The 14012-nt window shown below is 39.9% G+C and overlaps 1 protein-coding gene across 2 annotated transcripts in view; it reads left to right on the top strand.

The window, feature by feature from the left end:
• The first annotated feature begins 564 nt into the window (after positions 1-564).
• The window catches only part of VCAM1 (vascular cell adhesion molecule 1), an 18915-nt gene continuing 5467 nt past the window's right edge, over positions 565-14012 (top strand). The window contains exons 1-7 of one of the 2 annotated variants that reach the window (XM_008697652.2): positions 565-748; positions 1277-1552; positions 3804-4124; positions 5413-5679; positions 9056-9331; positions 11669-11989; positions 12874-13140. In XM_008697652.2, the coding sequence (XP_008695874.1) occupies positions 658-748; positions 1277-1552; positions 3804-4124; positions 5413-5679; positions 9056-9331; positions 11669-11989; positions 12874-13140 (1819 nt within the window). In that variant the 5' untranslated portion in view covers positions 565-657. The remainder of the gene's footprint in view (positions 749-1276; positions 1553-3803; positions 4125-5412; positions 5680-9055; positions 9332-11668; positions 11990-12873; positions 13141-14012) is intronic. The other variant, XM_008697651.2, reaches the window with a different exon arrangement.

The raw sequence follows: 14012 nt of genomic DNA, 5'->3' as shown, positions 1-14012 counted from the left end.
TTATGAATAGAAAGAATAAAACTAGGAAGTTATGTGGTCTTCCTTTAAAAAAAAATAATTCATCATAAGATAGGACCTTTTCCTTTTACTTGTAAGTGAAAAATTAGACCTTATTTTAGAATTTGCAAATATGCCTTAATGGAGAAAAATCAGTTCATAAGACATAGTGGTTATTTAGCCACTTCATAATCCAGAGTATAATTTACTATTCTTTTTCTCCCTCCCTTCCTCCCCCCCTTCCCCTTTCTGTCTCTGTCTCTCTCCTCCTCTCTCTTGCTTTTCCCTTATTCTGAAATGAGAGTTCCCTTGTATTTTTCTTGTAAAGATATCCTTTTGGAGTGAAAACCAGGAAAAGCTTTAATTTTATCACCTTGGAAGTGTTTCATTTTTCCAGGGCAGAGAGAGTAGTTTCAGTACTGGGAGCAAATGAAGGGGTTAATCCTGCACTTGGCTGGGTGTCAGTTAAACTTTTTTTCTGGCTCTGCTCCGGGTTTCCCCTTGAAGGGATTTCCCTCCGCCTCTGTGCTTCTGCAACAAGACCCTTTATAAAGAGCAGACTTTCCATTTCACTCCTCACTGAGCCTCCCTGGCTTTAGGGGCTAAAGCCTCTTCCAGGACACTTTCAGGTGGGACAGAAAGAAGGGTTTGGGGACCGCTATGTTCTCATCACAGCAGCAACTAAAAATGCCTAGGAAGATGGTCGTGATCTTTGGAGTCTCAAATGTACTTTGGATGGTGTTTGCAGTTTGTAAGTTCTTTTCTTTGATCTGTTCCAAATGCTCACATTCCATTTCAGCTCTGATTTTGGCTTTAGTCAGTTGTGCAATGGTCGTGAAGAAAGGCACTAGGATTTTTAAGGAGTGGGAAAATAATTTAATGTAACACATAATGTGCTATTGAGTATAGCTGTGTACCATGGTATTGTCATGGTTGGAGCTTTAAATTAATGCTTTTCGGCTATCTTTTTCTGGTGTCAAATAAATAATTGGATTCTATCTCTACTGAGGTCTCTCTCTTCAGTTTCCTGTACTTGATAATGAGCTTAAACTTTGCAAATACCAAAACAATTTTCATAGATGGTCATCAAGGTCAGGACTGAGAGTTCTCCATGATTCCAATACCTTTGGCAGTGACTCCAGTGCTTTTTGGCTGCCTTGCAGTTAGTTCAAAATTTAGGAAAGAGATCAGCCAGATTGTAGGTTGGACATTATACTAGAACAGAGCAGAGGGAGTAGAATACTAAACAAAGTTTGCTTTTCTCTTTTTGTCTTCACAGCTCAAGCTTTTAAAATGGAGATCTTCCCCGAACACAGAGTTGTTGCTCAGATTGGTGATGTCATTTCACTGACTTGCAGTACAACGGGCTGTGAGTCCCCATCTTTCTCTTGGAGAACCCAGATAGACAGTCCACTGAATGGGAAGGTGAGAAATGAGGGGACCAAGTCCACATTGACCATGGATCCTGTTAGTTTCAACAACGAACATGCTTACGTGTGCACAGCGACTTGTGCATCTAAGAAACTGGAAAAAGGAATTCAGGTGGAGATTTATTGTAAGTACTTCAGAAGATCTTTGATTTTCTCTTAATTTTGCTTTAAAATAAGTTTCTTTTTAGAAAGGATATTTTTAAAAGAAAAAAAATTAAAGGATATTCATGTCCAGATTCTTGACTAGAGGACATACTGCCCCAAGAAAGTGAAGACCACTAACACTAGAAAAGGAATCCAAACCTTGCCTTTATTTCTAACTCTGCCACATAGTGACCAAGTGTAAGGCTCAACCTCTCTGGGCTTTTCTTTTCTTAGCCATAAAATGAAGATCTCTGAAGTTTTTACATCTTCTTTTCCAAAAATTTCTATTTGATTATATCCTTACATGTTTTCTTGGTCATACGCCTAAATGGTTTATGAATTCCATTCTTCAGGGATTTTCCACTTATTTATTCTTACGCAATTTCATGCTTAAAATCAGCTTAAGTAGGAGATCTGTAATTTAGTAATAGGCTTCTGTACAAGAGTTTTCCCTTAGACATAGAGAAAGTATCTGCAAACATTTCAGTCATTTGACTTTGGTACAGATGAATTTAGAAGGGTTGTTTTTGTTTTTGGTGCCATTAAGCCTTAATGCTCAACCACTCAACCTCAAGGTTATTGGTGTAATGAATTAGATTTGCCTCATGAATGTTAATAAACATCCCTAGTTTGCCATTCTACCAAAAGCATGCCAATCCATTCTTGATCCAGCATATAAAGCTAGCAAGAGGAGTTAAGAACCAACCTGAAATAAAAACCTTGCCTTTGGTTACTGATGACTATTCTTTCAGAAAAACAAAACAAAAAAACCTTGCAATCCTTTATGGCCATCTCTTCATCAAGACCCCATTTGATTATCTTATAATTATTTTGTTTCCCTTCTGCTATGGTGGAGCTCAGCTTTGCCTGGCATCCGTAATTGATTCTTCAATAAGCCCCATGTGTTGCTAATGCGTCCCGAGAAACCATGCCTGGCCGGCTGCTTTCAATTATGCCAGTTGTACACGCACAGTTTGTCTGTGCAACCTCCTGAGTCCTTGCAAGGCCCCCTTATGTAAATACAGGGAAAAGTAGCAAGTTCTTATATTACCTGACAGCAAATTATGTGGATTATGGGCACATTTCTTACAGAATATGAGGGATAGAAATTATGGGTGGAAAAATTAAAAATACTGTTTTTTTCACATAGCAAAGCATTTCCAGTTCCTTTGCCTTTGCTCTCAAGTATCAAATAGCTGAAGATTTTAAAAAGAGGAATAAAGACCCTTCTGGTTTTAATTATCTTTCCTGAGGTTTTTCTTCAAGAATATCTGTCTCTCATTATGCTTAGCAATCCTGTCTCCATTCCACATTTGATTGTAATATTCTTTAGAGCTGGGCCCTTTGTGTTCTTATTGTACAGAGTCCTGAATCCGGCCAATGTGTTACCATCATGAGAGTTTGTAATGAAAAGGTAGCCCTTGCAAAGGAAGAATAGCTGACCGAAATAACACGTTCCCTGTTCCCTTGGCACTGGAAGGTTCAAGTGGTGTGCTGGTTACTCAGTGCTGGAGAGAGTTAGGCATTGCAGGAGGCAAATCTCCCTTCCAGAATTTGAAGATTGCACAGGTGGACCTTCCTGGTGGATGAATTCCTGGCAGAGACATCATTTTTCAGGAACCAATTATTTAATGTCTCTCTCTTCATTTCCTAGCATATGGTGCCCAATAACTGTTCTTTGCAATGATATTCTGAGCCTCAGTTTCCTTATCTGTAAAGTGGACATGTCTCTGCCCTAAGATAAGAGAATGTGATACAATGTAAATCTTCAGCAGCAGTACGGAATAATAGAAATCCTGAGTGAGGTCCCGGACTTGCCATTTACTAGCTGTGTGACCTTTGGCAAGTTATGTAAAAGTGCTAAGTCTGTGTTTTCATATCTGTGAAATGTGCTCTCTATGTCTTAGAGTTACAATAAAATTATTTATATTTGATGAATAGCACAGTGACAGGCACATAAAAGTATTCAATAAACATTAATTACTTCTCCCTTCTTTTACTCTAATAATAGGCAACCCTTAGTACATGTAGGATGAGTGCTGAAAAGCTCTCTAAAAGGTGATTGATTCTGATTTGTGAACCCACCCAAAACCATAGAAGGCTATTTGAACAATGAATTAAGACTGTATTAACAGAAACATTAGACTTGGTTTGCATTGCATTGAATCAGTAAAAGACCTTGTATTACATGAACAGAAAGCCCGCTCATGTGTATTTGCTTGACCTTTGCAGCTTTCCCTAAGGACCCAGAGATCCATCTGAGTGGCCCCCTAGAACTTAAGAAGCCAGTCACAGTCACATGTTTGGTCCCTGATGTTTACCCATTTGACAGGCTGGAGATAAATTTGCTGAAGGGCAATGATCTCCTAAAGAGTAGGGAATTTCTAGAGCCTATGGACAGGAAGTCCCTGGAGACCAAGAGTTTGGAGGCAACCTTCATTCCTGACAAAGAGGATATTGGGAAAGCTCTTGTTTGCCGAGCGAAATTAAACATTGAGGAAATTGACTTTGAGCCCAAAGAAAGGGAGACTACAAAAAAACTTCAAGTTTACAGTAAGTACTTGTGTGATGTGTCTAGTCTTTATGGGAATTTAGACAGCTGAAGTCGGGAAGGCACTTGTTTATAGTTTTTACTCCACTTTTATTCATCGAGAATTTGATATTTGTCAACAGAATAATTCGATGACAAGAGCACTGGATTTGGGTTGAGAAAACTTCTGGCTCCATTAACTGTGTGAGCTTGGGTCACTTAATTTCCTTATTTCCCAATCTGTCAAAGGGGAGTGATAATAGTAGTAGGTAGTAGGAAGTGGGCTCAAATGAGAAGATGTTTTTAATCATGTTTTGCAAACTCTTATAATATGCCCTGAAATATTAAGTTATAGAGATTTTACAAGGTGAGCACTTGTTCTGTGTGTGTGTGTGCGTGTGTGTGCACGCTCATGTGCTCGTCTGCATGTGCACGTGCTCACACATACACATGTGCATTGGGTGGGAGAGTGGAGATGAAGTTTGATTACCTCCACATTCCCTGACACTGGGCGGGGCGGGCGGGGCATGGGGGGGCGGGGAGAATTTGAGGCCGGCTTGTAGTCCCAGAATTGTGTGGGAGTGGGCTCACTGTATTCCATTCTAGACCAAAATGCTGTGTTTTTCTTGGGACACTACATTTAAAAGGAGTATTGCCATCTATAGCATGTTTAGCTGAAAGAGAATGAGATGGAAAGGCTTTTATCAATATTTTGAAAAGCATAGTCAAGAGAGGGGGTATTTTTCCTAGAGAATACAAAACTTGGAAAAGAGAGCTATCATTAAGTACTTGAAAGACAGTCATGTGAAAAAGGGATTTATTTGATTTATTCTGTAACAGCTGAGGACTGAACTGTGGCCATTGTGTGAAATTTGTTTACAAAGAGGAAGGTTTCAGTTCAATTGTTCTAATAATTAGAGCTGTCCTCAAATCAAATAGACTATTTTGTAAGGGAGCGATTCCCTCAACCAGAAGTGTTGAAGCCAACTCAAATGAGCACTTGGCAAGGGTACTAAGAGGACTTCTACCTTATCTGGGAGATTGAACCACGTTACTCTAAGGGTCTTTCTTAATTTCTGAGTATCTATGGCCATCTGAAAACACCAAACATCAAAAAAAGTAACTCACTCAGGTTAGTCAGAAATTGGATTGATTGCTTTTTATGACCCCACACTATTGATTTTACACTAATTTGAGAGTAAGTTCGTCAAATTTGTGAAAGCCTATGAACAGTCTGTGAGAGAAATATATTATCCTTGTTGGATCAAGATAATGCCTAGCAGTTACTAATCTTGTGCCCTTCTTTTTCAGTCTCACCCAAGAACACAGTTATCTTTGTGAATCCTTACACAAGGCTGCAAGAAGGTGGTTCTGTGACAATGACATGTTCCAGTGAGGGTCTCCCAGCCCCACAGATTTTCTGGAGCAAAAAATTAGATAATGGGAATCTACAGCTCCTTTCTGGGAATGCAACTCTGACTTTAATTGCTATGAGGATAGAAGATTCTGGAATTTATGTGTGTGAAGGAGTCAATCAGGTTGGGAAAGATGGAACAGAGGTGGAATTAATTGTTGAAGGTAAGTAGACTGTGAGAAAAGAATGATAAAGGTGCTACAATGGGGGTTTGTGCCATAGGGAAACAGCTTCAATGCCAACAGGCTTCCTTAAGTTTTATTAATGACCCATCTGATGTCATGTCCTTTAGCACAATTGTATATCCATCTTATTCCTACTTCTCAGAAGTCTTTCCTCCCAGAGCTCACATGGCTCTGCATTTCTGAATCTCACCATTCCTTCCCTGCCTCATTCCTTTTCTTTCTCTTTTCCTTCTGCCCCCTGAATATTAATATTCTCAGGTTACCACATCTGTCCTCATCTCTACTCACTCTGGACTCCCAATATTTGAGCCACTATATGCTGCTTACTCCCAAATTCATGTCCCCATTCCATATCACCAAACCTGTCATTTCTTCCTCAAAATGATCCTTAGAATTTGTGTTCAGGTTTTCAACCCTCTTGCTGTTGCCTTAGCTTACCATCTGTGACTTGGCCTCTGGCAAGATGTTTTTAAATAACAGCATTCATTGACCACTGGCTATATGCCAGGCACTTATATCCATTAGCTGTAATCTTCAAGAAATAACTAAAGAGTAAGTATTTTATACTCATTTTGCAGATGAGAGCATATTGTCTCACGGAAATGAATAATGGCTCCTCCCAATCATATACCTCATATTTGCTGGGAATTCTGCTTTCCACTTCATATATGTTGTCTTGTTAGTCTTTACCACCATCTTATGAGGTAAATAAAAACATGTTCAGCATAGTTCATACTTTGCCTAGAGTCAAATCGCTCACTAGGGGCATTTACTATGATTCTAACACAGACCCGTTTTAATCAAAACACTGACTTTTCAACTAAATAGCTAATTGTCTTCAAATGGTTATCCTGCTATCGTTCTGTCTGCAAGATAATCAACCCTACGCAATGCTATCAAAGTATATACCTTAAACAAAAAAGGTGCTCGTTATATATGACTTCAACCAAATCCTAATTGCATGTAATTTAAAATGTGCATTTCTTAAAATAAAACTCTTCATAATCTGGTCAGAAACTACCTTTGTAGCTTCGTTGGTGTCCCTGTAACTCTGTCCATGTTGCTTCTTCTGCCTGGAGTGCCCTTCCTTTACCTGGCAAAGTCTTAGCCATCCTTCAAGACAAAGCTCATGTCAGCCTTCCGATTCCAGATTGTGTTAGGCAAAACTGGTTATTCCTCCCTTTGTCTACACTCAACACTTCTTTATCGAAGTTTGTGTACTTCTGTTTAGTTCAACACATATTAATCAAGAGCCCTTGTCCAAGAATCCAAGAATTGTGCTTGGTGCTATGGGGGCAGACATGAAAGAGTAAGGGTGACTGCCCTTAAAGAGCTTGTAATGTAGGGAGGAAAGAGAGGCATGTAAGTAGATAATTTTAATATAATTTAGTAAGAGCCAAAATAATGTATCTATTTGAATATGTCTTTTCATTAAACTGCAAGCTCCTTAAAGTCAGGAACTCTGTGTGTGTGTGTTTTAATATTTGGGTGTTTACCACAAAATAGGTGCCCAGTAAAACTTGATTGCATAGATTGTAAATATGAGTAATACAAAATTTTAGAATACGAAAACATAAGGTTTAAATTTGAATGGTTAAAACAATAAAATTGAGACTTGCCATCAGTAGATTAACTCAGTTGGGTGTTAGGTTACTGTTCTCAAAAGACCAGGAAAGTATTAAACTAATAAAATCATGGGAAACTAATCACCCATTCTGGATAACTCCACCCCATAATAAACTAGATCCCATTTCAGTGTGAAAAGGAAATGCACTCTGGGGTTCGAGAGGGCTGTTTTGAATTTTGCGTCACAGGATACTAACAACCTTAAGTACTGAAGAGAGAATTGAACTTTGAAAGGACCTTTCAGTTACCTAAGAATCACTCCACAGGGGTCTCGAGTTCGCCTGGTAACAGACGCACCCATTGAAAAAAATGATATGAGAGAGCTTCTCAGGCAGGAAGTGGGTCTGTTTTCAAGTTCCCCATTCCCACACTAGCATATAAGGAATTCGGAAACTCTGGTTATTATTCTGAATGATCTCTCTTTTTCAAAGTCTAGAAGCATATCAATTCATTGAGGTAATTTGAGGAAAGTATCTTCTTGGGAAGCTACTACAATGTCACAGTGAGAAAGACCAAAGAGAAAAATAACCTCCTGGCGCAGGTGAGAAACCTGCAAAATGTGGTGTGTTTGGATTACTTATATGCTGAGACTTCTTTCCTCCATCTCCAGTCTGCTATTTGGGGGAACAATTTTACTGATTTTTTATGGAGTCTCCTCTGTCCCTTTCAGGATTACTCAACCACTCTCACTGTCTTCAGGGAACAGGGAGTGGAGATTTGAAATTCCCTTTTTCCCCAGCCAGGAAGCATCCCAAAGCAGCCTGTGGGTCCAGCAGAGACAGCACTGGCAGCCAAAGAGCTCCTCTGGATATTTGAACCTTAGCAGTTTGCCCTCCTATCTCAGTTTTCAACCCCTGAATTAATTGAAAGTATTTTTGTATTGCATCAAACAAATTTCAGAGGTAGCTTGCGTGTCGTTTTCGTGTTTAGATTTTGACTTTGCTTTCAGTGTGATTCTGTGTGCTTTCAATGGTATAACTTTATACTGTTGGCACAGAAACTCTAAGCGCTGGTCCATAATGGGTATTGCATCTAATCGGAAGACATATTTTTGTAGCTTTTTTTCACAACCTCTTTTAGATTTTGCTTTATCTCCACATGAGGATGACTTGATTTAGTTGTTCAAGCAACTGAAAAGCTGGGATCTCGAATCAGACCCACCTGGCTTCACGTCTTAATTTTGCCACTTGCAAACTAGATAAAGTTACTTAGCATTTCTGAGCCTAAATTTCCCTAAGGAGAAGGAGGACAGGAGGGTGATGGGAGAAGAAGGAAGAGGAAGAGGAAGACAAAAAGAAGCAGGAGAAAGTGAAAGAGAAGAATTGAGTTGTGAGAATTAAATGAGATAATTAATACATGCAAAGTGGTTTACACAATGCTTATACACTGGAACCTCTTAAATTGTTTGAGCTGTTGTCCACTATTACAGGGATTTGACAAATTGCGGCTGAGGAGAGACTGAATTATTGTCATGAAAAGATGCCAGCTTCTGTCCTGACAAGTTTTTATCCACATTCATTCTGTTGAATGAATGAGTCAATGAACTCTCGTAGGTTCATTCTTTAAAAACGTCTTTCCGGCTGGTCCCAAGGTGGAAAGGAGTAATTTCTTCTTGGCACAGATGTTAGCTAAAAAGAGATTGGAGGGGGGGAGGAAAGACCATATATTGGAATGTGGTGAAGGTAGAAAAGAATCTTATCTTCTTTATGTCTTGTTCTTTTTCCTCCAGAGAAACCATTCACTGTTGAGATCTCCCCCGGACCCCAGGTTATTGCTCAGATTGGTGACTCAGTTGTGTTGACTTGTGGTGTCACAGGCTGCGAGTCCCCATCTTTCTCTTGGAGAACCCAGATAGACAGCCCTCTGAGTGGGCAGGTGAAGACTGAAGGGACCAAGTCCACACTGACCCTGAGCCCTGTGAGTTTTGAGAATGAACATTCTTACCTGTGCACTGTGACCTGTGGCCGTAAGAAACTGGAAAAGAGAATCAGTGTGGACCTCTACTGTAAGTGTTTTCCAGAATTGTTTACTGTTTTCCCCCCTCGATTTTATTGAAAGAAACAGAATGCAAGTCTGTGATACACAAAAAGATCCATGTGTTTAGAAAGGGAATTTAGGGGCGCCTGGGTGGCTCAGTCGTTAAGCATCTGCCTTTGGCTAGGGGCGTGATCCTGGCGTTCTGGGATCGAGCCCCACATCAGGCTCCTCCGCTGGAAGCCTGCTTCTTCCTCTCCCACTCCCCCTGCTTGTGTTCCCTCTCTCGCCGGCTGTCTCTCTCTGTGTCAAATAAATAAATAAAATCTTAAAAAAAAAAAAAAGAGAAAGAAAGAAAGGGAATTTAGCATCGTGAATGGTTCCTAAATCTTTGAACCAGAATTTTTGATGCAACTTAATTGGCCCAAATCTTAAGTGTATATCACATAGGTACACAGCATCCGCAGTCCTTAGTTTGTGTCTCGTCGATACTCTGTCGTCATGCACTTGAACATACTGCATGTCCGCTGCTTCCCATCCCCTCTGTGTGTACAGGGGGTGTTCAGAAGTAGTAGCGAGCAAGCAGTGGACGTCAACGCCCATTCAGATGCCTGGAGAGGGCTTCCTACAGCTCAGCTATTTGAACAGAGGGTGAGGCCCAAGCCTAATGTTTTGAAGGCACCTTTGGAAAGCTGATTGGTAGGATGGGGAAAAAATGAGGCAGTGGGGAGCAGGAGAAAGCCAAAAATGAAAACAGGTAGTTATATTGGCCCTCGGGGATGGCCAGTGGCTGCTGCTCAGGTGAGAAACAGAACCAGGAGTTAGCACTCAATCTTAATCTCGATCAGGCTGCACACAGCCGCTGCACTTTTCCTTACTGTTCCTGTGACCTTGATAAAAACCAGGTACAACCTCAGATCTCTACGAATTTGACGTTGCTGGAATTTCTCTGTGATAACGAATGAATGACAAAATATGCAAAGCGACCTGAAAACAGATTACTTTTTGAGAGGGTTATTCTGCCTTGTTTTAGTCAGCAGAATTCAAGAGAAAATAGAACATTTTCTACCAGAAAACCTGCCCAAACTTGTGTTACCCATCAGGATTTTGTTCAGCATGAGTTAAAAGTACGTCTGTGAAGGGATTTGAATCTCTCAAAATAAGGGTAAATTTTATTGTATTCTCATATTCCCCAGAATCCAGGATCTGCTGACGTAGGGCACATTTCCAACAGAAATGAGAACCCGCGGTACAGCCTTACTGCAATATGGAAATATCTGAAAATTTAACAACATTTGCTCGAGGAGAAAAAGATTTTACCGTTGCTCTTATTCTTGATAATTATTTTAGTCTTATTTTTATTGGTTTTCATAAGACGCACTATAATTATTTAGAATCTAAATCTCATAGTTCTTTGTTAACTACCCATACTGTCTGAGAAATATTTAAAATTTACTGTCTAAACCTGGCCATTGGAAATTAAAATGTCTAAATTGAGAACTGCCCTGTAGGTCTGATTTGATACCCAGAGGCTTCGCAGCTCTGTGAAACCAAGCCTGGGTTCTGAGCTCAGAGAAATATGGGTTCTGCATGAGAGACTATGGACTCTGAGAAACAAACTGAGGGTTTTAGAGGGGAGGAGGGTGGGAGGATGGGTTAGCCCAGTGATGGGTATTAAGGAGGGCATGTATTGCATGGAGCACTGGGTGTTACACGCAAACAATGAATCATGGAACACTACGTCAAAAACTAATGATTTACTCTATGGTGACCAACATAACATATTAAAAAAAAAGAAATACGGGTTCTGACCTCAACTCAGTGGGTTAATATATACAATGCCTAATGAGAGTCTCTGAGCTTCTATGAGGTTTATAAGTTTTCCTAACTATAAAATAAATTCTAAGTTTTCCTACCTGCAAAATAAGTTAAATGATACCTAGTTTATCAAGCTGTTTTCAAGACTGAGATAATGCATATTAAGAGAACAACACAGTTAATATTCAATGCATCATGGGAAATAGTTAAAACATGTAAAATGTACAGTTGCTAAATAAGATGGTGGAAACTCGTTCCTGATTCAAAAGATAGGCCATGGCTGTCAGAAAGATTGCAACACTAAGAAGAGAAAAATAGGAAGTATATTTCTTTCTCAGTTGATTCATGTATTCAGTAATTTTGTTAATAGCATTACTTATATTTAATGTCATAAATATGTATACTTAATGTCATTATTTATGTATTGGTGTTCATTCTATCCCAAGTGAGTTAAAACTGCCATTTTGAGACCTTTGCATTTAATAGAGATTAGTCCCATTTTTCCTTTGAACGTTCACATGTAAACATCATTTTTACATTATATTTGCAGCATTCCCTAGAGATCCAGAGATTGAGATGAGTGGCCTCCTTGTGAGTGGAAACCCAGTCACTGTGAGCTGCGAGGTTCCTAACGTGTATCCTTCTGACGGGCTGGAGATTGAATTATTTAAGGGGGAGAGTCTCATAGAGAGTAAAACCTTTCTGGAGGACATGGACAAGAAATCTCTAGAGACGAAGAGTTTGGAAATGACCTTCATCCCCACCACTGAAGATACTGGAAAAGTTCTTGTTTGTCTAGCTCAGTTACATATTGGTGAAATGGAATTTGAACCCAAACAAAGGCAGAGTACACAGGCGCTTTATGTTAACGGTACGTACATGTGTGATGTAGCCACCATTTAATATGGATTTCTTATCATGTTTGTCAGGCAATAGTTAACATGAGGTTAAGAGCTAAAACCTCTGTGGGAAAAAAAAAGTCACTGGGGAAGAAATTTGAAAATAACTATTATAACAAACCACTCCTAACACTTAAAACAATAATCATTTATTAGCTTATGATTTGATGAGTTGGCAATTCTAGAAGGGGTCAGATGGGCAGTTCATCTCCTCACTGTGGTATCCGATGAACTCACCCATGCATTTTCAGTCAATTGGCAGGTCAGTGGGGGATGGCTGGTCACAGATGGACTCATTCATATGTCTGGACCTTCTTGGGGGTTTCTGGACCTCCCTTTCTCCATGTGCTGTTCCCCCTGAAGGAAGGTGGAGTAGGTTTAGTCACCGAGTGCAGCATTTGGGAGGGGTGATAATGAAAGCAGGCTCAAGCTTGGAAGTCCTACAGTGTTACTTCTTTTATGTTCTATGGGTCAAAGTGAGTCAACAGGCCAGCCAAGATTAGAGAGGTGGAAAAATAAACTCCACCTTCTCATAGGGGATTCAGATAATTTTTGGTCATGTTTAATGTACCATAAATGTCAATATACACTATCAATGATCATCCATTCTTTGGTAGTAAGAGACTTTCTGCAGAACTTATTTCTATTAGGAAACATCCATGATGTGTTCACATTCTACTCCCAACATTCTGTCTGCTTAAGTAAATGGGGACAGAAACCTTCCTTTGGTAAAGTTATCAACATTAATAAACTGTTCCAAAGCATTGAATTCATAGCTCAGTTTTGCAACATGATTAAGACTGTTTGGAACTGATGGTATAAAGGGTCAAGCTAACAAGTGTCCCTACCTTTTCAGTTGCCCCCAGGGATACAGCCGTCTTGGTCAGCCCCTCCTCCATCCTGGAGGAAGGTAGTGCTGTGAATATGACGTGCTCTAGCAATGGCCTTCCAGCTCCGAAAATCCTGTGGAGCAGGCAGCTAAATAATGGGCATCTACAGCCTCTTTCTGAGAATTCCACTCTCACCTTAACGTCTACAAAAATGGAAGATTCGGGTATTTATGTGTGTGAAGGGATTAACCAGGCTGGAATAAGCAGAAAAGAAGTAGAGTTAATTATCCAAGGTAAGTAAAATGTGACTAATGAGTTATTATGGCTAGTATTACTTTGGTTGTTGCTGGTTTTGAACAAAGTCCTCTGTGAAACTTAAATGTTTACTAAAAACATAGATCGAGGGTTTTGAAGAGCTCCTGATGTTTCCTATGCTTGGAAAGCTCCTGGAATGGTACTTCCTCATAAACCATGCCACGTCTCTTATCCTAAAATTCTTTAACCTCGAGTGGAATGCTACTGCAGGAACGGTGCCAGGAGCTCCAGTTACACTTCTGAGGCAACGATTATGGTGTTGAAATAGGGATAGGGTGAGATATATATGTATTTGAAAATTAGTTAGGATTAAAGCCACCATATCTGGCAGAACTGGACTCTGAGTGGTACTCTCACAAGGTACATGCTAGTATTTGCTTAGAAGCCTAAGAAGGCATGTAACCTTTTTGTAAAAGTTGGGTTAAAAGTAGCAGTGCTCATGCGTCTGTTCATCGGCTTGATGCCATAGAACCACTAGCATGGCTTCAGTTATCAGATCCAGACCCCCTCTCTCCAGGCAGAGAGCCAATACTGAGAACAGAGCAATTCCTAGCTGACAGGTTGAATCCATAGGCAGTTTTGGGCAAAAACATGAAGAGATCTGTTTGGATTTCTCACCACGCCTCCCCTTTGGGGTTTAAAAAAGGTTACTTTTTTTTTTCCACTGGACCTGTCATATCCTCTCTTACCCCCCGGTATTATTTCCACTAAGGTATTAGTGATTTTCTAGTTACCTCATTTTAATTATAATTTGTATTTTAAAGCAACAACCCTGGAAGGGGACAGGGCACAACCTTAAAGAAAGCCTTTAGGATGGATATCATAGTTCCATAGTTCTGTTTAGGGAAAG

This window comes from Ursus maritimus, unplaced genomic scaffold, assembly GCF_017311325.1.
Source record: "Ursus maritimus isolate PB19 unplaced genomic scaffold, ASM1731132v1 scaffold_12, whole genome shotgun sequence".
NCBI classification, from domain to species: domain Eukaryota; kingdom Metazoa; phylum Chordata; class Mammalia; order Carnivora; family Ursidae; genus Ursus; species Ursus maritimus.
Note: the sequence above shows the minus strand (reverse complement) of the source record. Positions and strands in the feature narration are given on the sequence as shown.